At 46.2% G+C, this 27,632-nt stretch overlaps 1 protein-coding gene and 1 long non-coding RNA gene across 8 annotated transcripts; one reads left to right on the top strand and one right to left on the bottom strand.

The window, feature by feature from the left end:
- Positions 1 to 729: 729 nt before the first annotated feature.
- Positions 730 to 16,169, bottom strand: LOC116662785. The gene is made up of 3 exons (XR_004318832.1): positions 15,743 to 16,169; positions 4,093 to 4,148; positions 730 to 1,579 (listed from the first exon to the last, which is right to left on the bottom strand). It is a non-coding gene; the product is annotated as an uncharacterized LOC116662785 (long non-coding RNA).
- On the top strand, positions 11,177 to 27,038 carry ATOX1 (antioxidant 1 copper chaperone). Of its 7 annotated transcripts, none has more exons than XM_032477156.1 (4): positions 11,177 to 11,330; positions 17,208 to 17,283; positions 19,749 to 19,917; positions 25,505 to 26,806. In XM_032477156.1, the coding sequence occupies exons 1-3, from the start codon at positions 11,325 to 11,327 to the stop codon at positions 19,871 to 19,873; spliced, it is 207 nt and encodes a 68-aa protein (XP_032333047.1). In that variant the 5' UTR covers positions 11,177 to 11,324; the 3' UTR covers positions 19,874 to 19,917; positions 25,505 to 26,806. The 7 variants fall into 7 exon arrangements, with proteins under 7 accessions (XP_032333047.1, XP_032333046.1, XP_032333045.1 ...); XM_032477155.1 differs by lacking the exon at positions 25,505 to 26,806 and adding an exon at positions 23,111 to 23,222; XM_032477154.1 differs by lacking the exon at positions 25,505 to 26,806 and adding an exon at positions 23,085 to 23,222.
- The last annotated feature ends 594 nt before the right edge of the window (positions 27,039 to 27,632 follow it).

Raw genomic sequence — 27,632 nt, 5'->3', positions numbered from 1 at the left:
TTCCAGGCGTGTGACCCTGCAGGAGGGGCTCTGGTTAAATTTTACAGGTTTGGGGATGAAGCACGTGGAGCCCCTCTGTTGGGGGCGAAGGGGCGCAGGCAACATCCTGGTGCGACCCCGGTGCGTCCCCAGGAGCGAAGTGGGAGCGTCCCTCTCCGCTACCCCCAACCCCTCACCCCAGCCTCACTCCCGTATGGCACTCGCTTTTTCAGCATTTATTGAGCTCCAGGGGCTGGGGTCATGATCAAGACGCTGTCCCTGCCCGCTGTCACTCATGCAACAAACCTGGGCGCTGTGCTGAGACCTCTCAAAACTGCGGAACGAGGGTTTGGGGCTATGAGGGCACCAGAGGGAACCCGGCTCAGAGGAGAGAAGCCGCTAAAGGTTTTCCGGAGTAAAGAACCTGTACGATCCTGTTAGCAACGCTAAGCAATTTGGACTTTATTCTGAGGGCGGTGGAGAGCCCCTGAAAGGTTTCTTAAAGGGTCAACTAAAAAATTTGCATTTTACAAGATGACTTTCCAAATTGAAAAGCTAATAAGAGCAGATTGGCAAACCTTCAAATGCACAGCTTGGTAGTCTTAATCACATTTGGAGGGAATTTTAAGTGATACAGCTCTTTTTTGTAAAGTTGTTTGGCAATTTCTGTTAAAATTGTGTATAGCCCCCTGCTTCCTTGATAGCTACATTTCTTTACCAAGAGGCACGTACTGTGTGTATTACAGCATTGTTAGCTTTGTTAGAAATTTTTTTAAAACTGAAAACATAATTGCTTATCAATTTGCAAACTGATTTAACTGGTGATATGCACATAGTATAGAATACTATGCAGCAGTTTAAAAAGAATGAGGTGGAACTATATAGGTAATGGGCCAGTTTCCAGTTGTTAATTGAGTTGTTAACTTAAAAAAATCAAGTTCAACAAAAACATATAGCGAATTCCTATTTATGTTAAAAACAAAAAACAAAAATCCTGATTTCTATATGTTAAAATGGGTATGTGAGTGCATAGGAAAAGTTCTAAATTTAAAACACAGTCATTCCCCCCTCGGGATTCCCCCCGGTTGGGAGTGATAAAGTTAATGCATTATCTGAAAGTGTTACAATGAGACTGTGTTCATGTACTGTGTTGTGTAATGAGAGGCAGGAAGAAAAGAAGGAAGAGGAAATGGATGATCAGAGGGCGAATGGGGACAGGATCCCTCAGGTGGCTGTTGACTGTCTTCCACAGGAGAGAGCAAGTTGGCATCCTCCTGTGGTCATGTTACATGAAAACGGTTCACCTCTTGGTGGGTATCTAGCCAAAAGACACAACCAAGCCAACGCGGGAGAAGGAAAGATTACTTGCAGCATGTAAAGAGAACACCAGAGATCTTTTCTCAAAGCAGTGTCTCCCCGAACAGCAAAACGGGAAGTTTTAGGCTAAGGGTACTTGCACATTCATGAAAGGGCTTGAGCAGAGGAGAATTCAGCGTAGAATCGGGGCAAAGGTTGATAGAGCCCCAGTCTTAGTTGACTGTAGTCAGTCAGGAAGGTCAACATCATCATTCATCCTCCACCTGGGTGGGGGCCTTAGTTCCTGCAGAATTCAAAAATATAGTATTATGTATATCCTTTGACGAGGAACTAGGACTCTACTCTGTCACAGTACTACTTTTTGACTGCCTTCTTTGTGTTCCTGCATTCCTTTGTTCCCTTAAGATCACTGACCTGTTCAAGGGCAAGCATCGTAGCCAGGCTTAGATCACAAAATGGCTTAGGTCAAAAATGGGTTCTCTCGTGTGAAAAAAGCCATTCCTGGTTCTCTTTCTCCAGAAACTCCCTAACCTATCTGCTTGCAGTCGTTTCCCCACTCAGATCACAAACCCTGGGGACCAAGATGCTAGATATTTAGACAATGTTCAGTGAGTAATTTACCACCATGGAATAGTCTGAAACATTGGCTCTCAAGGTTGGGGAGGTGGAGATTTTGCCCCTAGGAGACACGTGATCTTTTCACAACCTGGTAGAGGGGCTACAGGCTTGTGGATGGAGGCCGGGGACTCACAGGAGAGCCCCCATGACCAGGCAGGCCAAAAAGTCAATAGTACCAGTGGTGAGAAACCCTGGTCGAGTTACCTAAGGCAGAGTCCCTGACCTTCTATGGGTCTTTCTACTGCCAACCAAAATCTGCAAACCCCTCCAGTATACTACTTTACCCTTCTCTTTCTGCCAGGTCTCCCCAAAGCTCTGAAAATCAGGGTGGAAAGAAGTATGGGCAAGACCCCAGGAAATACAGTTTTGTGGGGAGAGTGCAAAGATGGTGTGACACATAAGGAATGATCCTAAAAATATCATCTGAATGAGTGTTTCCCAAACACAGCTGATCATTCGGAAACGGTGATTACAAATATATGCTTATATGTATCTTTAACTGTTAAACTCCTACCTATGATCAAAAACCCAGTGTAATAATATTCATTGTAGCACAACCTGTAGTAGAGACAGGAAGTAACCCAAATGTCCAGCTATAGGACTGGGTGATTACAATGCTACCATACAAGACACTCTTACAGTGGACTGTCATGCAACCATAGAGAAAATGAGGTGGATCTATGTGTATGGTTATAAAGATCTCCAAGGGATATCAATAAATGAAGATGGGAAAAATGAAAAAGGAGGGACATCATAGGGCGATTATTTTTATTAAGATATACTGTATTGTCATAGTTATGTATGCACATTCCTGTATGGTTCTGCTGTATATGCACAGGTTATATTTGGAAGGAGAAACTATTAATGATTGCTGTTAATGACTGCTAACAGGGACGTGAAATTGGGCCAGGGTAGGAGAAAGGCTTAGTTTTCATTCATTCACATTACCCTTTAGTAGTGTATAATTTCTTTAAATATGTGCATGTATTTTTCAAAAATTTAATGTCAAGTATAGCTTTTAATAGTGATATGAGGAACCACGCACATGGAAACTTTGATCTGAAAACAAACAGGATGGGATACACATTACTCCTTTACGAGGGGTTTTAAAAATGAGGCATCAGAGTTTTAATCTGCCTCCCTCCAAGACTGCTAACCTCTTTTCTTTAGCTCTTTACCTTACAAAAATCATACAAAGATCCAAAGAGACCTTTTTCTGGCTTAGAAATGCATGCCTAATTGGATCCCTCCCTCCTGCAGCATTGACTGTCTGCAAATACATCACCTCTTCATACTCTGATCGTAAGCCAGGCACCTTGCTAACGTTCTCTACAAAGATCATCTCATTTAACATTCACAACAACACTATTCCCCATGTCTCAGAAACAGGCTCAGAGATGTTAAGCAACTTGTCCAAGGTCACACAGTGAGGGCTAGAAACTAGGACTCTCTCACTTCCAGTCTATGTTCTTTTACCCACTCATCAGTACTGCCCAGGGAAAGACAATACAGCCCAAGTAGAGAAAAGGGCACGGACGCCCTCCTCAGAAAACCTGAGAGGCTGGGATTTTCTTTCCTTTTCTCAGGCATGGCACTAGGTATTGCTGCATAGACAGCTTTCCAGGCAGTTTGAGAGTTCTGGAATCCATAGCAAATCCTGGTAATCTGCAGCCAAAGCTCTTTGCGAAAGAGCACACTCTGGTACTACCTACAGACCTAGGCGTCTTCCCTTCCTGTGGCTTAGAAGAGGGACAGAAACTTGAAGTTCAAATAACATTGCAAGTACCAAGCACCTACTACGTGATAGGCATGGTGCTCTATGCAAAGTGTGTGAGTCCCTCTTCACACAAACTCTGCAAAGTATTAACTCAGTTTTACAGCAGTAGAAACCATGGCTCAGAAAGGTTAAATGACTGGCCCAAGGTCATGAAGCTTAAAAGTGGCATAGCTGGTATTCAAATTCAGATTAATATCATTCTAAACCCAAAGCCAAATAAGGAAGAAAGGAACAGTAAAAAAATATATATGATAGGGCATCTAATCCTCAAACTGCTCAGTTCAACACAAGGAGACCGAGTCAAAAAGAAGTTAAATAACTGTTCACTCATCAAATTGTGAAAATGATAATTTGCTAAAATCAAATGTTGGTTCACGGGTGGTTCAATGGTAGAATCTCACCTGCCACCTGGGAGGCCTCAGGTTCGATTCCTGAACTGTGCAGCAACCACCGTCCCCTTTCGTAAAAAAAAAAAAAAAAAAATATATATATATATATATATGTATATATATATATATATATATATAGAGAGAGAGAGAGAGAGAGAGAGAGAGAGGGAGAGAGAGAGAGAGAGAGAAAGAAAGAGGGAGGGAGGGAGAGACAGGGGTGTGGAAAAATAGTTATTCTCATATACTACTAGTAGAGAATATAAGCTGGCATAGCCATTCTGAGGGCTATTTGAAAGCATCTGTTAAAATTAAAATCCATACACCCTATGACCCAGAAATTCTACTTTTTTATATCCACTCTGAAGAAACACTCCCACATGCATACAGTGAGCAAAGAGTTTCTTTATAGCATTGTTTGTAATACTGAAGAGTAATCTAAACATTAATAAAAGAATATCTAAATTTACAATAGTATATCCATACTAGAGCATTTTATGTAGTAATTTTAAAGCTTAAGCTAGTTTATATGTGTATATATGTGTGTATTTATATACCCATATGTTCACATTTTTAAAGTATACATTATAATATTATATAGTATAAATACCCAAAGCATATTAATTTAAAAAAGCATCTTGCAAATTATCTACAGTATGTCATATATGCTTAAAAAATAGCAACACTTATTATTTGCATGTGTTTATCAGTGTTTGTAAATGCATAGGGAAGTATCGGGAAAGATGGACAGCAATCTGACAGTAATTACTACCTCCGTGGAAGACAGTGCCAGAAGGGTTTGAAGGAGACTTTTACTTTGTATTATTTTAAAGTTTTTGTTACATTAAGAAACTTTTCGTTTATTACATGATTTAAATAATAACTTGTCGGAACCCTCAGAGTAGCTTCTGAGTGCTTTTAGGTACCAGGCACTGACCTGAGTATTTTGTGAGCCTTGTCTTATTTCTCACAACAGCACTATGAAGGTAGGTCTAATTATTATCTTTATTTTACAGGGAAAGAAACCGAGGTTTGGAAGGTTAACTGTCCAGAACAGTCAAGAATTGAACACAGGTTTGTCTGGACTGTCTCACTGAACACAGCTTTAAATCTTGGAAGCCTACAGTTGTCTGGTAGAGAATAAAGGAGCATGAGGATGGACAGACATCCTCTGACTTTTTGATGCAGTGCTGGGAGTCCGCTAAGGTGGGCTGGGGACAGTGGTGGCCCAAAGAGCTCATGTCTTGTCTAAAGAGTCCCAGGCAGTCACTAGTGTTGTTTTCTGACATTGCTGTTTGTCCTTCTCCAGGTGCCTGGCAGGGTTATACCTTCCTGCCTCCTTTAAAGATACACATGACCATGTGCTCTGCTTTGACCAAAACGACACAAGCAGAAGTGACACAGATCTCCAGGCAGTCTTTGGAGCTGGTGATTATTTGCTGAGGTCTTCCCTCCCCACCCCTCCCCCAAAATTCGTTGTTGCCCCCTATGGATAATCTCCCTTGACCTGGATCCCTGGACAAAAACAGTTTGCACAGAGCCATTCCTCTAAGATGGCCAACCTGTGATGGGCATATGGCATGAGGGAGACAGAAACCTGTTGTTTGAAGCCATTTAGGCCTGGGGACTATTTGTTACCACAGCATTACCTGGCCTATCCTGCCAATTACAGATGGGTTTCCAGATCTTCCAGTTTTTCAGGAGATAATCAAAACCAGGGTCATCATATGACATCACTCAGTGTTTTTTTTTAAAACATTTTATTAGCGATATAAAAATGTTTTGCTCCCACTTAAAAAAATGCAATGAAGTATTCTTTCTAAGTGGACTATAACTGAGTTCATTCCTTTTGTCAACTTTATTTGGAATTTTAATTTTTTAAATGCTTTTTTTAGTTCTTGTAAAAAAAAGAAGCAACAAATTTTACATGCCATTCTACAAAGAGATTTTTTTTAATTGTGGTAAAATATACAGAGCGTAAAATTTACCACTCTAACCATTGTGAAGTACACAATTCAGTGGCACAAAGTACATTCACAATGTTGTACAACCACACTCAGCATTCTTACATGTGGTCAACTACTCCAAAAATATTTTGAACCCTTTAGGACCTGAATAAGGTATGTCTACAGGCCAGATCCACCAATTTGCAACTCTGCTGGATGCTCTGCTCTCTCTCCCAAGCCTGCAGCCCAAGCTCCCTTGGCTTTGCAGCCCTCTCTTCTCATGCCTAGGTTTCTCTGAAGGTCCTTTAAGCCCTAGCCTTTGATCCTAGGCTAAGGGTTCCTCAGTGGATAAAGCAGTGAAGCAGCTACTGCATACCTGGATTATAACACAGAAAATAGACACTTGGTCTCCTGGCGGGAGTAGGCAGCAGCTATAAAGGCCTTTCTTTGCAAAGCTTAACCCCAGCATCCACCAAAGGGTCACTCCAGTATGTGGGGTCCAGAGGTACGGTATCCCTGGAGGAAGGTACCAGGCACTGTCTGAGAACCCACCACTACACATGACCATAGTCTATACAATCCTATCCTCGTAACAACAGCCAGAAAGGGCCCATTTCCCAGGCCTGCTGGTTTAGTGATGAAATCACTTACCCAGGCTGTCAAGGCTAGTAATGAGACTGCTGGGCAGTCTGGAACTTGGAATTCCTGCACTCTGCTTTTTAAAAATGTTTCCCCATGATTCTTTTCATACATATTCGTTATAGAAGGCATGACAAAGAAAAGATTTAAAAAGAAAACAAAACTCACCTAAATATTGGAGCAAGTAAGAATAATACACAGAGGTCTGGAGAGAGGAAAGTGTAGCTGATAAAACTTCTCTGAGAGGCAATCTGGCTATATCAAAATTTAAAATGAACACCCATCCCACATGTAGGAATTTATTCTACACAAAATGTTAAGCAAAGATGTGTGTGTATGGATTGTCTGTACATCATCGTTTTCAGCATTAACAGATTGGAAGCAACCTGTAAGTCCATTGGTGGGAAACTGTATCAGGAATGTGTCAGCGGCAAGTAACAAACAGGAAGTCTGAGTAGCAGTAGCTGAAATAAAAGGTGGGCTTGCATTTCTGACCTGACAAGTCTGGAGGCAAGCTGAGGGTGGCACCGGTTCAGCAAGCACACAGTCAGAACCAGCATCTCTGTGATGCTCTTGGCATTTCCCTCCTGGTTGCTCTAGACATCATACCAGCATTCTAGGCGGGGAGGGGAAAGGAGTAATATCTGTTCCCTTTATAAGGAAAGCGAGAGCCTTTCGAGAAGCCTCCCAGCGGACTCCTGCTTTTGATTTATTGGCCTAAGTCATATCGTATGGGCATATTTGGCTGCAAGAGAAGATGGGAAAGCAAGTATTCAGGGATTCCAGCCTCTACAGTAACTAGAGTAAAAAGACTGGAAATGAGTCCTGGATCAACCAACCAAAGGTTTCTGCCATAGGGACTGGTTAAATAAGTTATAAATAAGTACAACTGAATAATAGAACACAACGTAGTGCTAAAAAGAATGAAGGTAGGGGAGGGATAAACCGGGAGTATGGGATTAATGGATGCCCACTACCATATATAAAATAGATAAACAATGAGGATTTACTGTATAGCACAGGGAACTGTATTCAATATCTTATAATAAACTAGAATGGAAAAGACTAAAACAAGGAACATATGTATTAGGATATATACATACCTGAATCACTTTGCTGTATACCTGAAACTAACAATATTGTAAATCAACTCTACTTCAACTAAAAAATAGATTAAAAAACAAAAAGAACGAAGGTGATTGATCTGTACTACTAAAGAATAATCTCTAAGATATTTTGTAAAGTGAGAAAAGCAGGGTGCAAAACTGTGTATAGTATGTCTTTTGTTTAAAAAAGGGGGATTAGGGTAGGATGGAGACTGACTTTTTCCCTGTGTATCCTTCTGTGCTATTTGAAATTTTAAAAACAATATGCTGGGATTTTGCCTGTAATCCTGCAACCCACCAAGATAACTTCTAGTAACATTTGCTGTAGTTCATTTCAGGCTTATTTTTATGTCAATAAGTGGAATCGATGTATACATTCATATATAGGAACTATAATCCTGTACATTTCCCTCTCTTCTTTGATAGGTACTCATTTGTTATCTCTAATGAGTTTTCATAATGCTGCTTCTCGTTAAAGTGTGCTCTCTCTGCTTAACCCACTCCTCCTCAATTCTCTGAGCTAGTCTCTCTTCCTCTGCCTTTCCTTTACTCCTCCTCTGCCCCCCGCAGTGATCTTGCTTTCCGCAGCTCCAGTGTACAGATGTTTCCAGGGCTACCTTCACTGGTCTCTCTCTCTCCCTCCGCGCCTCCCTAATTTAGAAAGTGCCTGGCAGGTAGGGATGGGGTGGAGGGTTAACGTGTGCATTTTGCCAGTAGGGGGAGACCCCGTGTCAGGGGGCCAGCAGAGATCCTAGCAAATTAGAAGACTTCTAATATTTTTTGATGCCTACCTTGTGCCAAGCAATATGCTAGGGAGTTTGCATACGTTACCTTATTTATTCCTCCAAACAATACTTCAGAGTGGGTTTCTTTGAGGGAACTCTAAGCCCTGGAACAGTCATGGTATATGCCCATTGTCTCGGCATCATTATTAATGGCATCCTCTTTCACCCTCTAAAGGTTCAGATAAAAAACTGTACAGTTATCTTATCTATCCCCTTTTATAATTGAGGCTGTAGAGGCTTAGAGAGGTAAAGTTATTTGTCCAAGGTTATACAGCTGGCAAATGATAGGGCTAAGATTCAAACTCTGGTCTACACGGCTCTGCTGTGGACTGAAATGTGTTTCCCCCAAAATTCATGGTTGACACCCTAAACCCCCAATGTGACTGCGTTTGGAGACAGGGCCTATGAGGAAGTGATAATGGTTAAATGAGGTCTTAAGAATGGGGCTCTAATTCGATAGAGCTGGTGCTCTTTATAAGAGGAGAAGGAGATACCAGAGCTAGCTGGCTCTACCCTGGGAGAACACAGCAAGAAGGCAGCTATCTGCCAGCCAGGAAGAGAACTCTCACCAGAAACCAAATCAGCTGGCACCGTGATCTTGGACTTCTGTCTCTAGAACCATGAGAAATGTGAGAAATAACTTTCTGTTGCTTAAGTCACCCAGTCAGTGATACTTTCTCATGGCAGCCTGTGCAGGTAGAGATGGGCTGTAATATCCATGCCCCTTCCACTCACCATGCTGGTGGGCCTAGTCATCCAGGGCCAGTGTGAGTCCACGACTGGTCCACACCTAGACTTAACCCTTCTATTTTGTTTTCCTTGAACTTGGGCCAAGGGTGGAATCACGATCCTCTTCTCTAAATTGAAGTAGGCAACTCGTCACTTTCTGAATCAGTCTGGGTCCAAACAGGAGAGAGAAACCACACCATAATTTGAATAAGGAGAATTTAAAGGCTGTAACGGGGCTATAGTAATGAGGGATTAGTATGAAGTAAAGAGAACTCAAGAATATAGGAGTAGCAGATACGGGGAGCAGCCACTGCTGACAGCATTAAATAGTAAAATGGAGTGGCCAAAGAAGAATCCTGCACCTCACACACCCAGGCCAAGATCCAAGCCTTGTGGCTTACTGAATGGCAGGGGAGTGGCTATGGTGCCATGCTGGTGGAACTTGCTAGAAATTCATCCTCTAGGCTGGAAAACTGCCCTCTAGGATGCTGGAGAAAGCTGCTCACAGAGAATCATCTCACTGGACTTACTGTGCTATGAAAGCATGTAAGCTGGGCAGGTATTGGGAGAAGGTGCTGGGTGCTGGTCCCTGTATACCTGGCCTCGTGTCAGGGAAGCTGTCCTCAGAAGGGCGCAGAGGCCAATCACAGGTACTGCAAGAGCCGGGAGAGTGAGCATGCTGGAATCCGAAAGGAAAACCTTTCCTCCTCCAGTGTCTCTCCAGAGCCTTTACTGGCAAAGTTTACCATCCTGCCATCAGGCAAAGGAAAAACATTGTTTCAAAGGTCAAGATTTTCACAAGCAGGCACAAAGGATGAATTGGAGCTAAGAGATAGTAAATCAACAACCAGCACACTTTCTCAAAAGGATTCCATGTATTAAGACTATAGTTTTCTTCAATGAGTGGTTCTCCAAACTAGGAGGAGGAGGGGGACTAAAAGTATACCTGGATATTAGGGGACAGCGCATCTAGGGAGAAGCTAAAAATCTGAGTTTTTAGTAAGCTTCCCAAGTAGTTCTATTGACGAGAGATTTTTTTCTTTTCTTTGACGAAAGACTTTTCAAACTACTAAGACGGACCCCCCCACCCCCCCAAAAAAGTCCTTGGATATTCCAAGGACAGAACCATCCTGGTACTGTGTGTGTGTGTGTGTGTGTGTGTGTGTGTGTGTGTGTGTGTGTGTGTGTGTGTGTGTGTCTGAAGTTCTGCATCTTGGTATGCCTGTTTTTCTAAGTGTCCTAGAGCATCTCTGCCTCCTTTTGCCTTCACTCATGGCCGTGGGTCTCAAGTGTAGCTTCATTTCTCCATCTCTCTCTGTGCCTGCCTCTCAGTCTTAATATCTCTGCCTCCCCAGCAATACCCTCTCGTGTCTTTCAACTCTTGCATGCTATTCCTTCTGCCTCCCTCCTTCCCAAATAGCCCCTATTCCGTCTTCAGATGAATGAGTACTTTCCCCCTTTAATTTCCTCCTCTCTTCATGAACCGCCCCCACTCCCTCCGTTCTGAGTTAGAGATCCTTTCTATGCTCCCATGACACAGCTCTTTTAACACTGCATTATCATTGCCTGCGTCCCTGGCTCCCTACTAGGCTGTATCTTTCCACTACTGCACCCTGGATGCCTAGTACAGTGCCGGCCCATGGCTGGTAATCAATAAATATTGACTGAGCGAATAAATGAGATTGTCCCTTTAGGGAGGGACGGGGTCTGTCCAGTTCACCACAGGTTCCCGTATTCCCAGCCCCTTGTCTAAGCCTGGCATGGAGCAGCCGTCCTAAACGTGGCCAACAGGCAAGGCAGACGAGCCCTGCGTCCCTCCCACCGCCTCCCTCAGACGCGGCTGGTGTCCAGAGGCCCCGCCCCGGCCGGAAGGAGGCAGACACGCCAATCGCCTTCAGGCAGCTGCCCGCCCGAGAGGCCGGAGGGGCGGGGCCGGGAGCGGAGGGCCGCTCCTGCAGGCGCCCACACCCGGAAGCACAGTCGCGCCAGCGCTCACAGCGGGGGAAGGCGTCGCCGCCGCCACTGCCGCCACCACCTCAGTCATGCCGGTAAGTGGTCGCGCTGCCCCCGCCCCGCGCGGACCCGGGGCCTCCGGCTGGCGCCTCGCCTGCACCGCCGCTTGGCCAGAGGTCGCTCTTCAGGTGCTCAGGACGCGGCCGGAGCTGTTGCCCCTCTTCTCACCCTTCTCCACTCAGCCCCCAGCTTCTTCTACCCCTTGCAAAATCGGATCCAAAGGGCGTTTTATCTCAGAGTCAGGCTTCAGAACATCGAAGGTGCAAGGCCTCCAAGCGAGTACAAGCCCAAACCTTCCATGCATAGACGGGGTAACTGAGACCTAGAGAGGGGCAGAGAGTCACCCGAGATCACACAGGGAGTTGGTGGCGAGTCAGAACTGGGATGCCTGGTCCCTGCGCCTTTCACCTGAAGGTCCCTTCCCGGGGAGCTGGCCTGAAAGAGGGGGATGGGGTGGCTATTGTCTCTCGGACAGGGCAAGTGTTAAGAAATCCGCGTTTTTCTTCCCTTCCCCTGCCCACTCTTTCAGGTCAGCATTGGGCGACACTGAGTGGAGACAGTGCTTTTAACCTTTCCTATGTCACTTTATGAACCTGAACCCATGAGCTCCAGAGAGGTTCAGGGACCTGCCCAAAGTCACCAGTTGCCAGTGGCAGAGTTTGGGGAAGGAATGAGCAGGTCTTAGCCCACCTTAGCAGCTCAATCAGTCTTATGGTCAATTATGCACGGTTGCTCATGGCCTCATTTTGTAGGTAAAAAAACTAAGGCCTTTTGCAGATTAAAAAAATTAAAAGCCCAGTCTTTTATTCAGGTAGTGTTGGGAGTTGGGTGTGGCCAGGATTAAGCCCCTTATCTTCAGGCTCCCGTCTCTCCTGGCCTGAGCACATGCCAGATGCCCAACAAACTAGTCATACCGGCTTAGGAGGAAGCTCTGGTCTCAGTTGCATCTCGGAGATCCTGAATGGACTCATGTGTTTAGCACATGACATCCCCCGGGGTGCCTAGTTTTATGGCTTTGCTCCAACTAGGTACCCAGAGGTGTCCTGCAGGTGCCCTGTGTCTTAGCAGCCTAGCTTGGGGGAGCTGACAGGTGAGCCAGAGGCCCCCTGGGTCAGGCCACAAACATCTCAGGTGTCACTTCCCTTGGGTCTTGCCAGGTGCCTTGAGACAAATCCTCAGACAACACAAAGTATGGACAAAGAACCTGACATCAGCCCTCCCAGTTGAACAAATCTACCTGTGGCAATGTTAGAGGACAGCATTTATCACCCTGGGACCAGGATGGTGGAGGCTACTGGGTTTTTGCGGGAGATGGCTGTGAGGGGAAGGCCAGCTTGAGGGTCGCTCAAGTCTGCGTTCACTTCCGGAGATTTTGACAAGTAAAAGACCCACCAGATTGGATGATCAGAATGAAGAGGGCACTTGGCACCATATCACGAGATGAACAGCTGAAGGTGAAAGAGTATTAGTCAAGTGACTGTCACCGAAACTGGAAGAGGGAGAGTGTGTCTCCGGAGAGGTTTCTCAGACAAACACTAGGAATCTCAGAAACCTCTTTGAAAAATCTGTGCCCCAGCTTGCCAACTGGGTGCTCAGGCAAGCTGCTATACCTGTGGTGCCTTGATTTCCTCACCTGTAAAATGGGGATTAAAACTGACCTCACAGGACTGTCGTTAATATTAACTGGAAAAAATGCCAGTAAAATACATAGCACCAGCCACTGACGTAGCTAGTCCCCAAGAAATGGTAGCTCTGTGTATACCTAGGACAAGTAGGGTAGAACTGTAGGCAGGCAGGTTTCAACTCAATTTTAACAAGGACCACAGTGGGTGAGATTTTAGGCTTCGGGCACTATATCCAGTGTAGGCCCTGCTACTCACTAACCAGCTGTGTCACCCTGAGCGAGTGACCTAACCTCATCTGTAAAGGAGGGATAATAATGGGGGGGAGGGTAGAGCTCAGTAGTAGAGCATGTGCTTAGCACGCACAAGGTCCTGGGTTCAATCCCCAGTACCTCCATTAAAAAAAAAAAACATTAAAATAAATAAACCTAATCCCCCCCCAAAATTTGGGGAAAATAGAGGATAATAATAATGCCTACCTCATGAAGTTGTTGTGATGATTAAACAAGATAATTCATGGACAATGCCTGGTACATAGTAGGTACTCTCACATTACTATGTTCCCATATTCCCAACCATCAGGGTGTTCAAAGACTGAATGTCCCGGATATTGGAGAAAGAATTTCGTAAAGAGGGGAGGGAGGCTGGGCAACGTGACCCGTTCTATTTCTGCCCTTCCAGTTCTGAGATTCTGTTAAAGAACTGCGCAGACAACTGGGCCCTTTCATCTACTTTATGGGACCTGTTTTATAAGCGACAGAGCAGAGGCTCTGAGGGGCTGGGTTTGTGCAGAGTAAAAAGTGGGGCTGGTTTGGGGATTCTCTGTAAAGAATTACTCTGTCCATTTACTTTTTGCAACCCAGTGGTGGAGAAAGCACTGAATTGTAACAGTTGCCACCCTGGAAGCCTCTGACCTCTGTACCCTGAAGGATGAAAGGAGACCTGCTCTCTGTAGCCTACGACAGAGAGCTCTAGAGCTCTGTTGACCTTAGGTCCTTGGGAAGCAAAAACTTCACAAGCCATTCCCATCTCAGGGCTCTGCTAAGAGTCATAGTTATGGCATGTGGCAGCCCTATCTGCTGGTCCAAAACCAGCAGGGTGTCCTTGGACCCAGAAAAGCCTGGGTTCACACCGTAGCCTCAGCACGTGACTGGGCAGCTGCGTTAACCCTTGGAACCTCAGTTTTCTCCTGAATATAGTAGGGTGATTAGCTCCCTTTCTAGACTGGGTGAGGGCTGACTTAGATACTATATAAAGAGCATTGCAAATAGTGAGCATTCAGTAGATTTGGGTTTTACATTGGCCTTGCAAACCGTTAAAGCTTTGGATGCGTGTACAGGTGCAACACACTGAAGATAAGGTTATTCTTTTTGTTTGTTTTTTAATTTTTAAATTTTTATGATGGGGAGGTAATTAGGTTTATTTTCTTATTTATTGTTCAATGGAGGTACTCGGAATTGAACCTAGGACTTTGTACATGCTAGGTGTGCAATCTACCACTGAGCTATACCCTCCCCACCAGACAGATGATAAGATTATTCTAGAGCAGGAGTCAGCAAACTTTTTCTCTAAAGGCCAGATAGTAAATACCTAAGGATAGTAGATAAGTTTGGAACCATATGGTCTGTTCCAACCACTCAACTCTGCCATTGTAGTATGAAAGTAAACGAATAACTTAGTTATGTTCCAGTAAAACTATATAAAATCAGGTCGCAGGCAAGCTGGAATCTGCCAATTTTTGTTCTAGAATAGAACGTCAAAGTATAACGTGGGCAGGAATAAACTGGGTGTCTTGTTAAAAATGAGGATTCTGCTTCAGGAGACCTGGGGTGGGATCTGAGATTCTGCATTTCTGCAAGCTCCCAGGTGATGCTGATACCATTCATCTGAGATACCACACGTTAAGGACAAGACTTTGGAATCCTCGCTAGAAACCGTTTTCTTAAAGCAGATTTTGCAGATTTGGCCTGAATAAAGTAATGGTCTACTGATCTTTTTTTGGGGGGGGGGGGTTATTAGGTTTATTTATTTATATATATAGTTTATGTGTGTGTGTGTGTGTGTGTGTGTGTGTGTGTGTTTATATATAGAGAGAGGGGGAAAGAACTGGAGATTAAACCCAGGACCTCACGCATGCTAAGCATGCGCTCTATCACTGAGCTATACCCCGCCCCCGGGGTTCCTGGTCTTGATGGTTAGGTAATTCAGCATTGGAAAACCAAGCTGCTTAACTCTTGGCCTCAGTTTCTCCTGTACAGCATGATAATAATCCAGACCCAAAGATGTTTCGAGACTTGGAAAGAGCTTGAGAAGCCACTTAGACCAGTTTGTCTCAGGTGTGTGGTTTTGCCTCCCTGTCTCACCCCAGGGGGTTAAAAATGGAGAGTCCTGGGGCCCACCCAGAGCTACAGAGCCGACTGAGGCAGCTGCCTGCAGGGCTGCACGGTCCCCAAGTCTCCCCATGATTCTTATGTGCACCGGGGCTGAGAAAACTGAATTGGCTAATGGCTTTTTGGTATGGAAAAGGGGACTGGGGCCCTTAAGGGCAGGGATTTTGCCTGAGGTCTTCCAATCAGATACAGTGCTGTGCTCCGAATTCCAGTTGAAGTAATAGATTTGAAATGCTCCATGAAAAATGTAGCCAAGCTTTTTTAAAGGGACAGAAAAGCAGGAAGTAGAACAAACTAATAATGATAATCCAACAGCTAACTTTTTACCCCAGAACCTACGACTAGGCTCCAGTCTCTTTTCCTAACATTAATTATCTATTGTTTCTGAGTAATTACCCCCAAACTTAGTGGTTTAAAACAACAAATTTAACTCACAGTTTCTGAGAGTCAGCAGTCTGGAAGCTGCTTAGCTGGTGTTCTGGCTCAGGGTCTCTCATGAAGCTGCAGTGAAGATGTGTCCAGGGCTGTGGTCATTTGAAGGCGGCTCTGCTTCCAAGATGGTGCTGTCACACGGCTGTTGGCTGGAGGACTCAGTTCCTCACCATGTGCATCTCTCCGTAGGGTTGCGTGAGGGAAGCCAGCTTCCTCCAGAGTGAATGACCCCAGAGAGAGAGTAAGGCAGGAGCCACGGTGTTTTTTCTGACTTACCCTCAGAGGGCATTTAACGTCACGTCAGCCATATTCTCTGGACACACAGGCCAACCATGAGACATTGTAGAATGGGACTGTTCAAGGGCATAAATAACCAGGAGTCTGAGATCGCTGGGCCATCTTGCATGCTGCTTACCATGCTTAAAATCCTATGTTCACCCCATTCACCAACCTGGGGAGGGACTCTCATCCCATTTTTGCAGCTACAGAAACCAAGACACAGAGGAGTTAAGTAACTTACTCATGGTCACACAGTGACCACTAAGTGCCACCAGAGCTGGGATCTGAAGCCAGGTCTTGTTCCAGAGATTTAACATAAAGGAAGTATTGGCATAAGTCATCTTTGAAAGCAAAGGAAGGACCCAGAAGTCTTCCACCAGCTGTGTTAATCATCTATTCACTCAACAAAATGTGTTAAGCACCTACTCTGTGCCAGGCAGTATTCCCAGTATTGAGGGTGCAGCAGTGAACTGAACAAAGCCTCATCATCTGGGAGCTTGCCGTCAGGTTGGTTGGCTATCCTGGAGACTGTAGGATGTTGGGCCACATGGAGAGTCCAGGAGCCTGGGTTCCCTGACCGGCCCAGCTGCAGCTCGCTGGGCGCGCAGGCAAATCCTTTCCCTTCCCAGGACTCAGGTGCTGCCTCTGAGTTGCTCGGGCAGTGGTCTCAGTATTTCAGATTCACCAGGGCAGCTTACTGGCCATTAAAAGGCCCCTGCGCAGGCTTGCTGATCAGAACCTATCATTGTTGCAAACTCCCAGGTGATTCTAATGCAGAAAATGATCTTCTGATGCATAAATAAGACAGCAGATCAACATTGCTCAGAGTATGGGGCCCACCCACATCAGTTATTAGTGATCCTGAGGCAACCCCCTAGCTGGAGAATCAGGATTTTGAAGGTGAGACTAGAAACCAACATCTTAAGTTAACTCCCCAGGTGATTCTCCTCGCTGTGCGCTGGACACCACTGGAAGATTCGTAGGGATTCTCTCCTTTAACACACAGTCTGCGAGATACAGAAGCTCTCAGTTACTCCACTGTGCAGCTGAAGAGAGTGGGGCTCAGAAACAGCCTATGGGAGAGGCAGCCCATAGCCGATCCTGCTGACTCCCTGCCCTCTGTCTTGGCCTGTGAGTGGGGTGTGGGGGCCCCTCTGCAGGACTTGGCTCATGGTCCCTTTTGTTTCAGAAGCACGAGTTCTCCGTGGACATGACCTGCGAAGGCTGCTCTAATGCAGTCACTCGGGTCCTCAACAAGCTGGGAGGTGAGTGAGTGGCCTGTGGTGAGGGGCAGGGTAGGGACACCCATACACTTATATCTTGTTCAAATGCATGCAGACAGGGCTGATAATAATAAAACCAAAATGTATTGAATATTGAGCATGTGCCAAGTACTCTGCTCAGTGGCTTCTGTGGAGCACGTCATTTAATCCTCACCACAAACATTTCAGGGAGCTTCTTTGAGTGCCTCCATTTCAAGCAGGAGGGAACTGAAGTTCAGAGAGGTTAACTAACTTATCGCGATCACACAGCCAGTAAGTGGCAGAGCTAGAATTTGGCCACAGCAGAACCCCGGCAGTACTAGTTAATATGTTGGCAGTCCTGCTCATCTGCAGTGTGGTAACTTTTGTTATGGAAATGTTTGACTGTCATTTTCAATTAAGATTTTAAAAGCTTTAAGACTGTAAGAAATATTGGATCAGTCATGTGCAGAACTCCTGAAGTCCCTCTTTTGGACACAGAAAACCATTATTGTCCTCCAGCCCCCTCAGTTCTCAGGCTGGGGTCTGGTCCTGGGGTTCCATGACAGACCTGTGATCAGATTCTGGTGGTGCTAGGGCAGTCAGTCTTCTAAGATGTTCATTTTTAAAACCGTAGATAATAATAACACCCAATTTGCCACGGATTTTCACGTGGATGTCATCTCATTAGCACTCACTGCAGTCCTCTGAGCCGTACTTGCTGCCTGAGGAATGGAGGATGTTGACACCAGGGCCTGGGAGGGGAAGAAACTTGCTCACAGTCCCACAGGGAGTGAGTCCATGGCTGGTTTTAGACTGTAACTGAGATCTGAACTTGAAAGAATCTGAAACAGTGGGAAGTACCTGGCTGCCCACCCGCCGTGTGACCATGGCCTCCTCTCCCCGGGGCCGGCCTTCCCCAGCTGCGCTCTGGGAACGTCCGTCTCTCAGCTTTGCTGTGGATGCTTTCAGCATGGAACTCTGCTATACAAGTGGCTGCTCTGGGTGAAGGGAGGGCAGGCCTGCTTTCGCTCTTGCCGGCTCCAGGACACTTGCGGGCTTCAGGGCACACAGCTTGAAATCCACTGGGTCATGTGATCCCAGAGGGTCTTGCAGCTCTCTGATGCCACTCAAATATTTATTCCAAAGAGGAGGGAGACACATCTAAACCAAAAGACAGAGCCCAGAGTACAGCCAGGATCCACTGTACTCCCCCACCCCCAGTATCCATTTGGTACAGAGTCCAAGGGCAGGACTAAGTCCTGTGCCCTGTGCTTCTTGAGGCCCCTTTGCTAGTGCTGGAGGATTTGCCTTTGAGCTCGGATGAGTTTCTACCCATCTTCCACTCTTCTCTCCACTTGGATGGCATCCTGAGAAAGGTCAGAAGGGTTGTCTGAGCTGATGGGGCCACAGATAGGCAGCACTGGGCATACTTGAACTGGAAAGCCCATGAGGGCTGGCCGACCCCAACTCCTTCATGTAACCGATGGGGAAACCGAGGCCTGTGATGGGCAGGACCCAGCCAGTCCATGGTGAAGCCAGGCCTGAGACCTGTCAGGGGCCTCCTGTCTGTATTCTGTTGTCTCAGCGAGACCCATTCCACATATTCCTGTGTGCCACTAGGGGGCTTTAAAAGGGCACGGCCCTTTAGGGGTGCAGTTTTGCAAAATCTATGCTACATTTGAAACATGCCAATCTGTTGCCCCACAGTTTTCATTCTATGAATTCATGGTATAGGCATATTTTCACAAGTTTCCTAAGATGCGTTCAAGTATGTTTACTATAGCGCTGTTGTGATAATAGTGAGAAATTGGAAGCAATCTCAGTATCCTTCAGTGGGAGATTGAGATGTGTGGGTCATCCACAGTGGGGAATATGGGGTAGCTGTTAAAAAAAAGAATGAAGTAAGTCTGTATGTACTGAGATGGCAAGACATCCTGGACATTGGAAAGTGAAATACAGTAAGACCCGTTTACATAGTATGATGCCACTTCGGGAAATTACTTCCCATTTGTCCATCAGAGAAAGACTGGGCAGGGGCCCTGCTGTTCACAGTGATCCTGAGAGGTAGGAAATAGTAGGGGGCCCCTTACAATTTTAAATTTTATTCAGAAATGTTTGCCCCCCTCCTTTTTTTTTAATGGTTTGTCTGTATTACTTCTGCAACTAAGAAAGAAACTTAACAGAAGCCCTGGTCTAGAGCAGGGATGGGCAAACTACAGCTCTTGGGCCCAGTCTAGCCCACAGCCTGTTTTTGGGCAGCGGAGAGTGGTCTCTTACATTTTTATACGGTTGTAAAGACAATACACAGAAGACTATGCAGCAGAGTTCGTGCAGCCCACCGTGCCTAGAACATATGCTCTCTGGTCCTTTTCAGGAGAAGTTTGCTGATCCCTGGTCTAGAGGAAAGAGGAGGGTGGTTGTGAATAATTCAGGAGCCTGACTGGGAGCATCTCCCCCCTCCCCACCCCTACTTGCTCTTCCTGCAGGAGTTCAGTTTGACATTGACCTGCCCAACAAGAAGGTCTGCGTCGACTCCAAGCACAGCGTGGACACTCTGCTGGAGACCCTAGGGAAAACAGGAAAGGCTGTTTCCTACCTCGGCCCCAAGTAGTGAAGGCCCAGGCCCCTGGCTTGCAGGATGGACCAAAGTGGCAGGTGAGTGAGGCCCCGGCACCTCAACGAGATATGTCATTACCAAACGCAAATGACAAGCTCAGGGGCTCCTTTCAGCCCCCCTGTGAGTAGACTGAGCACTGCATGATGTATCCCAGGGACCCCTCTATGACTTGGGGGTACATTTCATCAGCAGCAGGGTTTAAGTTTAGAGCATATGGCCTTGAGCAGTGTGGCTTTTGCTGTGCCAAGTTAACTGTCCCATCAGAGGTGACACTTACGCCCTGGGTCTTGTGGTCCTGTGCAGTGACCAGGTAAGTTATTTCTCCTTGGCCTCTGTCCCCACTTGGAACCGTTATCCACTTCTTGAGCATGCCCTCTGCCCAGACTGGTGCAAAAGCAACAGCGTGCTCAATTTGGTAGTTTCTGAAAAGCCAGCCATTCCTCTGTGAGGTATTTACCCAAGAGAAATGGAAAGGACGTGTCCATGTGAAGACCTGTATGTAAATACTGATAGCAGCTTTGCTTGTAATAGCCAAAAACTGAAAACAACCCAGTGTCCATCACCAGGTGAATAAACAAATTGTGGTACAGCCATACAGCTGAATACCATCAGCCATGCATCTCACTTCTAGTGAGTGAAAGGAGCCAGGAAAAAAGAGACTATACCGTATGAATAAAATTCTAAAAAGATGCAAAGTTATCTGTTGCAACCAAAGCAGATCCGTGACTGCCTGATGATGTGGGGTGGCAAGGAGAGGCTGGAGGGAAGGATTACGAAGGGGCAGGAGGAAACTTTTGGGTTGGATATGTTCATTATCTCGAGTGGGGTGATGGTATGTGGATATATTCATTTCATAAGTTGCAAATTATCACACTTAAAATATATCTGTGTATAGCATGTCAGTTACACCTCCAATAAAGCTGTTAAAAGTGAAAAACAACAAAAACAAAGAGAAAAAACAGCAGCGTGTTTAGCTGGATGTTCCCTTGGATTTTACACAATCTGGAAAGGCAAGTCAGTGGCACTGTGCCAGCACCCTTCACTGTGGAAGCAGGGCAGACTTGACTCACACATCCAGTATTCCTTCCCTCTGTCCCCAGCCACAGCCTCAGGATCCTCCACAGCACAGCCCTCCTACCCCATATAGTGCGTTTCATGCATGAATTACAATCGCCACATCTCTGATGCTATTCAGTACTCTCACCATAATTGAGAGAAAGGAGGCCTGGAGAGAGACAGTGTCTGGACCAGCCCCACACAGATGAGTAGCAGGGGCAGGGTGAGAGTCCGGCCTCTTGAATTGGAGCTCTGTAGTGGCTGGTAGCATTGTCCCTGTGCATGGTCCTCAGCTCCCCAGGCAGAGGCCTGCTACAACTGACAATGACCTGCAGGTACAGCCTCTTTCCTAAAGATGTGCATTCGAATCTGAGCTGTGGGAGTGTCCTGTGTATCTGGTGACATCATGTACAAATCATGAGATGTCAGGTATGTCTGGCTCCCTGGTCCCCTTTCTGCCCATGGATACAACCATGTTTGGGAATGATCTGGGATGAATAAGCAGTATGCTAGGATTCTAATTTTAGCTCTGCCCTCATTTCACACTGTGACTTTGGACACTTTTATTCCTGAGACTCAGTCCTCCCATCTGTAAAATGGAGCTGCAGCCTCTACCCTGCTTTCCTGCCTTGTGGGGGTGACTGTGAAATCCCTCTGAAGATGAAGGATTACCCTTAAAGGGAGAATAATGTTTCCACCATACCGGTGTTCATCACATGGTTCCTGCTTCCCTAGGTTTTTTGGGGGGGTGGGTGGGAGGGACTCTGGGCCCTTCCATCTGTCCCAAGTAGCTCTGTTTTATATTGGGCCTCCATGCAATATTATGTTTATAAAGGTCTCTGTGACAAGGAGGGTGGAGGGAGGGAAGAGGAAAAACTTCCTCAGCTGGCTACACACATAGGGGACCCCCAGTGTGGACACCCTGAATTGGAAACTCCTGGCCTTAGCATGTGAATTTTGTTGAACTAAAAAACTAATAACCTGCCAGTTGCAAACCATGCATAGCTTAATGTGTGTTTTGCTCATAGTATGTTTTTTTAATTGAGATGAAATTCACACAACATGCAGTTAACCATTTTAAAGTGTACCATTCATTGGCACTTCGTGTATTCAGTGCAATTACTACTTCTCTCTAGCTGCAAAACTTCTCATCACCCTAGAAAAACTTTCTGTATACATTTAAGCAGTCACTCCCACTGCCCCCTCTCTCCATCCCCTGGCCATCACTAATCTGCTTTCTGTCCCCTCTGGACTCACCTATTCTGGATGTCTCACATAAAAGGAATCATCGTGTGACCTTTGGTGTCTGGCTTCTTTCACTCAGCATAATGTTTTCAAGATTCACCCAAACTTAACATGTATAAGTACTTCATTCCTTTCTATAGCTGGGTAGTTCTCATAGAATCGACTTATTTTAGCTTTTTTTTGTTATAGGCAGTTTCAAACCTATGCAAGTAGGGCAGTAAAATGAATCTCCATGTGCCCACCACCCACATCCAGCTGTCATCAAGTCACTGCCATCATTTCCTCTATGGCCTGCTATCCCCACCCCATGTAACTTCACAGCAGATTGCAGCAGCACAGAATTTCATGTGTGCATCTGTCAGTAACCATGTGTAGTACGGAAAGGCTCCCAGAGATGCAGATACTCTGCACTGGGTGAGACTCACTCGCTGATCAAACAAGCTTTACCCTGCACACCCAGGCAGCCTGTCTCTGAGTCTGTTTTATGAGGCTTCCCTGATTTTGATGACTGATTTGAAGCCAGGTTTGGGCACCAAAGATAGAACGTTTACTGGTTGTGAACTCTTGATCATCTGGCTCTGGGCAGAGATGTTTACTCGTGATTTTGTTCGCTCCCTTCCCAGTATAAATTGAAACAGACCAGGGCAGCTGTCCCAGCAGCCCTGGGAGTTTCCCAGAAGAGGGCCTCGGCGGTCATCGGCTTAGCAAGGCCAAGGGGATCCGGGCAAACTGAGTATAACAGTCTTGACTGGAGCAGCATGCTGGGCTGGACGTGGGGGTTCTCATCCTGCTCTAGCACCAAGCTTTCCCACCTCACCCCTACAACGGCCTCCTAGTGAACCTTTACTGCTCTTGTAATGTCTCCATGTGCACAGCAGATGGCGCCTTGTTCCACCTCTTTCAGGACGCTGACCCTCTCCTGCCTTCCAGACAGATCCAGGATCTGGCAGTCCTGCTCAGCGATGGGAGTTCCTGCAGAGACCCTCACTCACCCTGCTGCTCTGTAGTTCCCCTGCAATGAAGTCAAGCTGCTTTCACTGGAGATGTCTCTTGCGTGTTCTTATTGTCACTGGCTTATTTGCTGTGCTGCTCACATGTTGCTGTGAGGGAGATAATTTCAGTGCTTGCTTAGGTTGGAGTTCTAAGAGCTCCCAACTGGGCATTAGAGGCCCGGTGGATTCTGACTCTTTGCTGTGTGATCTTTTGCAAGTCACTTCCCCTCTCTGGGCCTCACTTTTCCTCATCTATAAAGTAAAGGTGTTGGGTCAGATTGGTGATCCCTTTTCTTTTCACTATTTTCTTGGACTCTACATTTTGGAAAACTTTTTTCTGTCAAGTGAATTGCATTTAAGGGATGTAAAATCTTAAGGCAGTTAGAACACAAGGAAGAGGCAGTGAAGGCAGACTGCCTGGGATAGAGTCCAGGCTCCATACTGCAAAGCTGTGCACTTGACTGCTCCTTGTCCACGGGCATAGAAGTTGTACCAGCAAATGGTGGGGATTGCATGAGGCGGCACAGGTAAATCACCCAGAGCAGTGCCGGCCAGTTAGATACCACCCAGTGGACATTCGCTATTCACGTATATTTTGTGTGTGTATTTAATTAATCAAAGATCTGTAGAAATGGCAGAGTTCCAGTCAGCCTAAAAGTCAGTGTCTCACAGAGTTGATTCAGTTATATCAGAACAGCAGGAATGTTTTAGTTTGTGTAGCTTTTTGTTTAAAAAATACTCCTTTAAACCAGTGGCTCTCAAACTTTTTCACCTTAGGATCCTTTTCTACTCTTTAAAGAATTACTGAGTATCTCCAAGATCTTACGGTTATGTGGGTTATGCCATATTAGAAATTAAAACAGGAATTTTTGAAACACAAAAATACACAAGCACATATCCCAGTAGCCATCAGGACGAGATGAGATCATTGTTCAGCATTTAGATTCTGGAAACTTCACTGCATGATTGTAAGGGAAAGAAAAAGGCATCTTACAGGAAAAGTTTTGACGTCGTGTACCTTCTGAAAGGTCTCGGGGACCACACGTTGAGAATTGCTGCTCTGACCATCTGCTGGGCAGTGACTGGGGACAAGCCCTGCTGGAGCTGGGATGAGACCTGGCCCTGGCCTTGGCCACCTGTGACCTCAGGGACCAGTCACCTCATCTTTTCCAGAGGTGGTTTCCTCATATGTACAATGCACAACACTTGCACCTCAGGGGCCTTAAGGAAGATTTTGTTTCCACTCTAAACTGTGTGCAGGCAAAATTTGGGTCCCGATACGAGAGTGTTAAAACAAGTCTCAGCCATTTCTACCTCTGTGGTCCCTTGGGGGCACAGGGACTCTCCCAACCCTCCTGGTATCTGGGCTTCTTTGCCACAAGATGGCAGTGTCCTTTGGATCTGACCATCCGCGTAGCCGGTGAAGACCATTTCTGTGGGCTCTGGGAGTCTGAACTCGAGTTTTTCCATTTTCAAGCTTCCCAAGAGACCTGGTTCAGGCTGGCTGGCCCACTGGGAACGCCCCAGGGTGGAGATGCTGGTTCCTCTTAGGGCGAGTGGTCCTTGAAGGAGTTCCTTTCCTTTGGCTCTTCTCCATACCCCTACCCCCCAGCCCTGCTGGAATCCAGGTTTCCAGCCGAGGTCCTGGGTTCTGTCCTTTGAGGCCCCCAAGGAGCTGAGGAAGCTCCCGCGCCCACCAGCAGCCCAGCTGATGGAGCGAATGAGATCACACAGCACTGTGTGGGAATGGGGAGCAGTTGTGTCCGCAAGTTACCACGGTGCTTTCGCCAGTACCTGACCCAGCCCACCTTCCCAGCCTCTCCCGCCCTCCCCTCAGCCAGCCGCGCCTCCTGGGTCTCCCAGGTGCCATGCTTTTGTTCCTGCTGCCCCCGTAAGTGGAATGATCCCTGCCTGCCTCCCCACCACCTCCTGTCTCCCTGTACAAATTCCTTTCCCTCCCTTGCATACCACAGCCTCCATGGAACCTCTCCACAACTGGAAGTGATTTATTTCTCCTCTTGGCTTCACAGCATTTATCCCACTAGCTTCAGTCTTGAGGCAGAGCTTCCTGTCCACGTGTCTGTCCTGTCCTCAAGAATCAGGCCACACAGAACGGGCACTGAGGGGATATCTGATGGCTGTGTAATGGCAGCCACTTGGGGGTTGTTCATTGTGCATCCTGCCCTTGCACTAATGTCATTCACCTTCATCCGGTCCCTGTAGGACCAGGACAGACCCAGATACCTGGCAGGTGTGCAGGTGTTTATTGAGTTAATCATACAGAGGAGATCACCTTGTCTGATCCTTTTAGCAGGTTTACGTTTTTTCAAAGGTCCCTGGTGTGAGCAGCCTGGAGCCAACCCTGGGTCTCACTGTTCCTGGGACTGCTGGGGTGAACCTCCCACCACCTTTGCGTCTGTTGACCTCCCCACCCCATGGCCGAAGCCTTACCTTGTCCGGTGCTGACATCCCCACAGCTGGAGAGAAGCCACACTGGCCCCCAGGGAGCTGGAGGCAGAGCCCGGCGACTGGACTTGGGAGAGGGTCCATCACTGTGACTGTGTGGACCGTGAAGGGAGCCCCTCCACTCTGAGTGAGCTTGAGCAAGTCACCTCCTGTCTCTGCCTCCTGTTAAATACAAGTTTTTGATTTTTGAGTGTTTTTTTTAAACAGCTTTATTGAGGTATAATTTCATTCAATAAATGGCACACAATGTAAGCATATATGTAGTTTTAAAATATGCACATACACACTCATGAAACCATCACCACAATCAAGAGAGTGGTGACATTTATCACCTCGAAAACTTTCTTTGGGACCCTTGATAATCCTTCCCACCCCTCCCTCCATCCCCAAGCAACCATGGATCTGCTTTCTGTCAGTATCAATTAGTTTGCAGTTCCTAGACTTTTACATAAGTACAGTCATACAGAAAGTAGTCATTTTTGTCGTTTTTTTCCACTCAGCACAATTTGACATTCACCCACATTATAAAGGTATCAGTAGTTTGTTTCTTCCTCTCACTGAGTAGTATCCCATTGTACGGCTGTACCACAAGTGTCATTCATTCGACTGTTGGTGGACACTGGACTTGCTTGCCAATTTTTTAAACTGCTCTCTGGTGCTGGCCAAGTTCCCCAAGGGCTCCAGAGGGCACAGGCTCATGTGCCAAACCAAGGCAGCTCAACATATAGTTTTACCTACCAGGCTTCTTCCTACAGCCTAGAGGTATTAAGCCACGCTCTTGACTTCAGCAGATCTGGATTCAAAGTCCACCTCCACCACTTAATAACCACATGGCCTGAGGAAAGTAACTGATTCTTCTGTGCAACTCAGTTTCCTCATCTGTACCATGGGGATTGTAACATACCTACTGGTTACTGTGAGACTTAAGATCATCACACGCCTAATGCTGGATGGAGAAGAACAAACCTGACTCCATATTAGATCAGTTCCTTTAGCTCTAAACCTGTGCTGTTTCCTGTGCTTAGTCATGCTGGTTCTGCACCTTTTGTAAAAGAATGTTCCTATAGCCTGAAATAGACAGGATAGCTCATTTTCAAGCTCTGACGTTTAAGGGTATAACACTTTCCCATTCACAAAGAGACAAAATGTTGCAGAACAGAGAATAACATTTGTCTTTTTGGAGGTTAACAGGAACATCATGACCTGACCTACATGGACAGCTGCAAGAACGAAGGATTTCGACACAAAGAAGTTGGCAACAACAAATCACACCCCCTCGCCTTTTTAGTATAAAAGGAGCCTGAATTCTGACTTGGGGATGATAATTCTCCAGGACATAAGTCTGCCGTCTTTTTGGTCTGCTGGCTTTCTGAATAAAGTCGCTATTCCTTGCCCCAATACCTCATCTCCTGATTTATTGGCATGTCGTGCAGTGAGCAGAACGAGTTTGGACTGGATAACAATTCCATACATAAAGCTCTTTTGGGGGGCGTGGTAGGGGGAGGTAATTAGATTTTTATTTACTTTTCATGGAGGTACTCGTATTGAACCCAGGACCTTGTGCATGTTAGGCATGCGCTCTACCACAGAGCTATACCCTCCCCCCACCCCCAACACATAAAGCTTTTTGAGCAAATTTTCACAATGATACAATTTGAAGTTTGAAAGCTGAAATCTGAAGATCTGCAGCTGTAGGGCCTTTCAACCCTGCAGACGAGAAGTAAAAATGGACCTTCAAGCATTGCACCGTGTGGGAGGCCAGCGGGTGTTTGCTCCGGTCACGGCCCTCTCTGTGGCATTCTCCTTTAATTAGTACCAGTCTCTGAAAAAGCCCGAGTCTGTAATTTCTGGGGAGTGTCCCGCAGGGCTGCTTTTAGATTTCTATGTCTTTAGGGACTGTGGCCACTTAGTTTAAGTGGACAAGCTTCCTAATCTGCTTCCTAAGAAGGAAAAAGTCTGCAAATCTCATGATTACCAGCTGGAGCCTTGAAAGA

Source organism: Camelus ferus, chromosome 3 (assembly GCF_009834535.1).
Source record: "Camelus ferus isolate YT-003-E chromosome 3, BCGSAC_Cfer_1.0, whole genome shotgun sequence".
Classification (NCBI taxonomy): Eukaryota; Metazoa; Chordata; class Mammalia; order Artiodactyla; family Camelidae; genus Camelus; species Camelus ferus.
The sequence above is the reverse complement of the archived record's forward strand: the minus strand, read 5'-3'. Positions and strand labels throughout refer to the sequence as shown.

Excerpts from the sequence above, each read along its gene's own strand:
- ATOX1 (XM_032477152.1), top strand. Across the intron at positions 17,284-19,748 it reads GGTCCTCAACAAGCTGGGAG|GAGTTCAGTTTGACATTGAC; the intron begins GTGAGTGAGTGG and ends CTCTTCCTGCAG.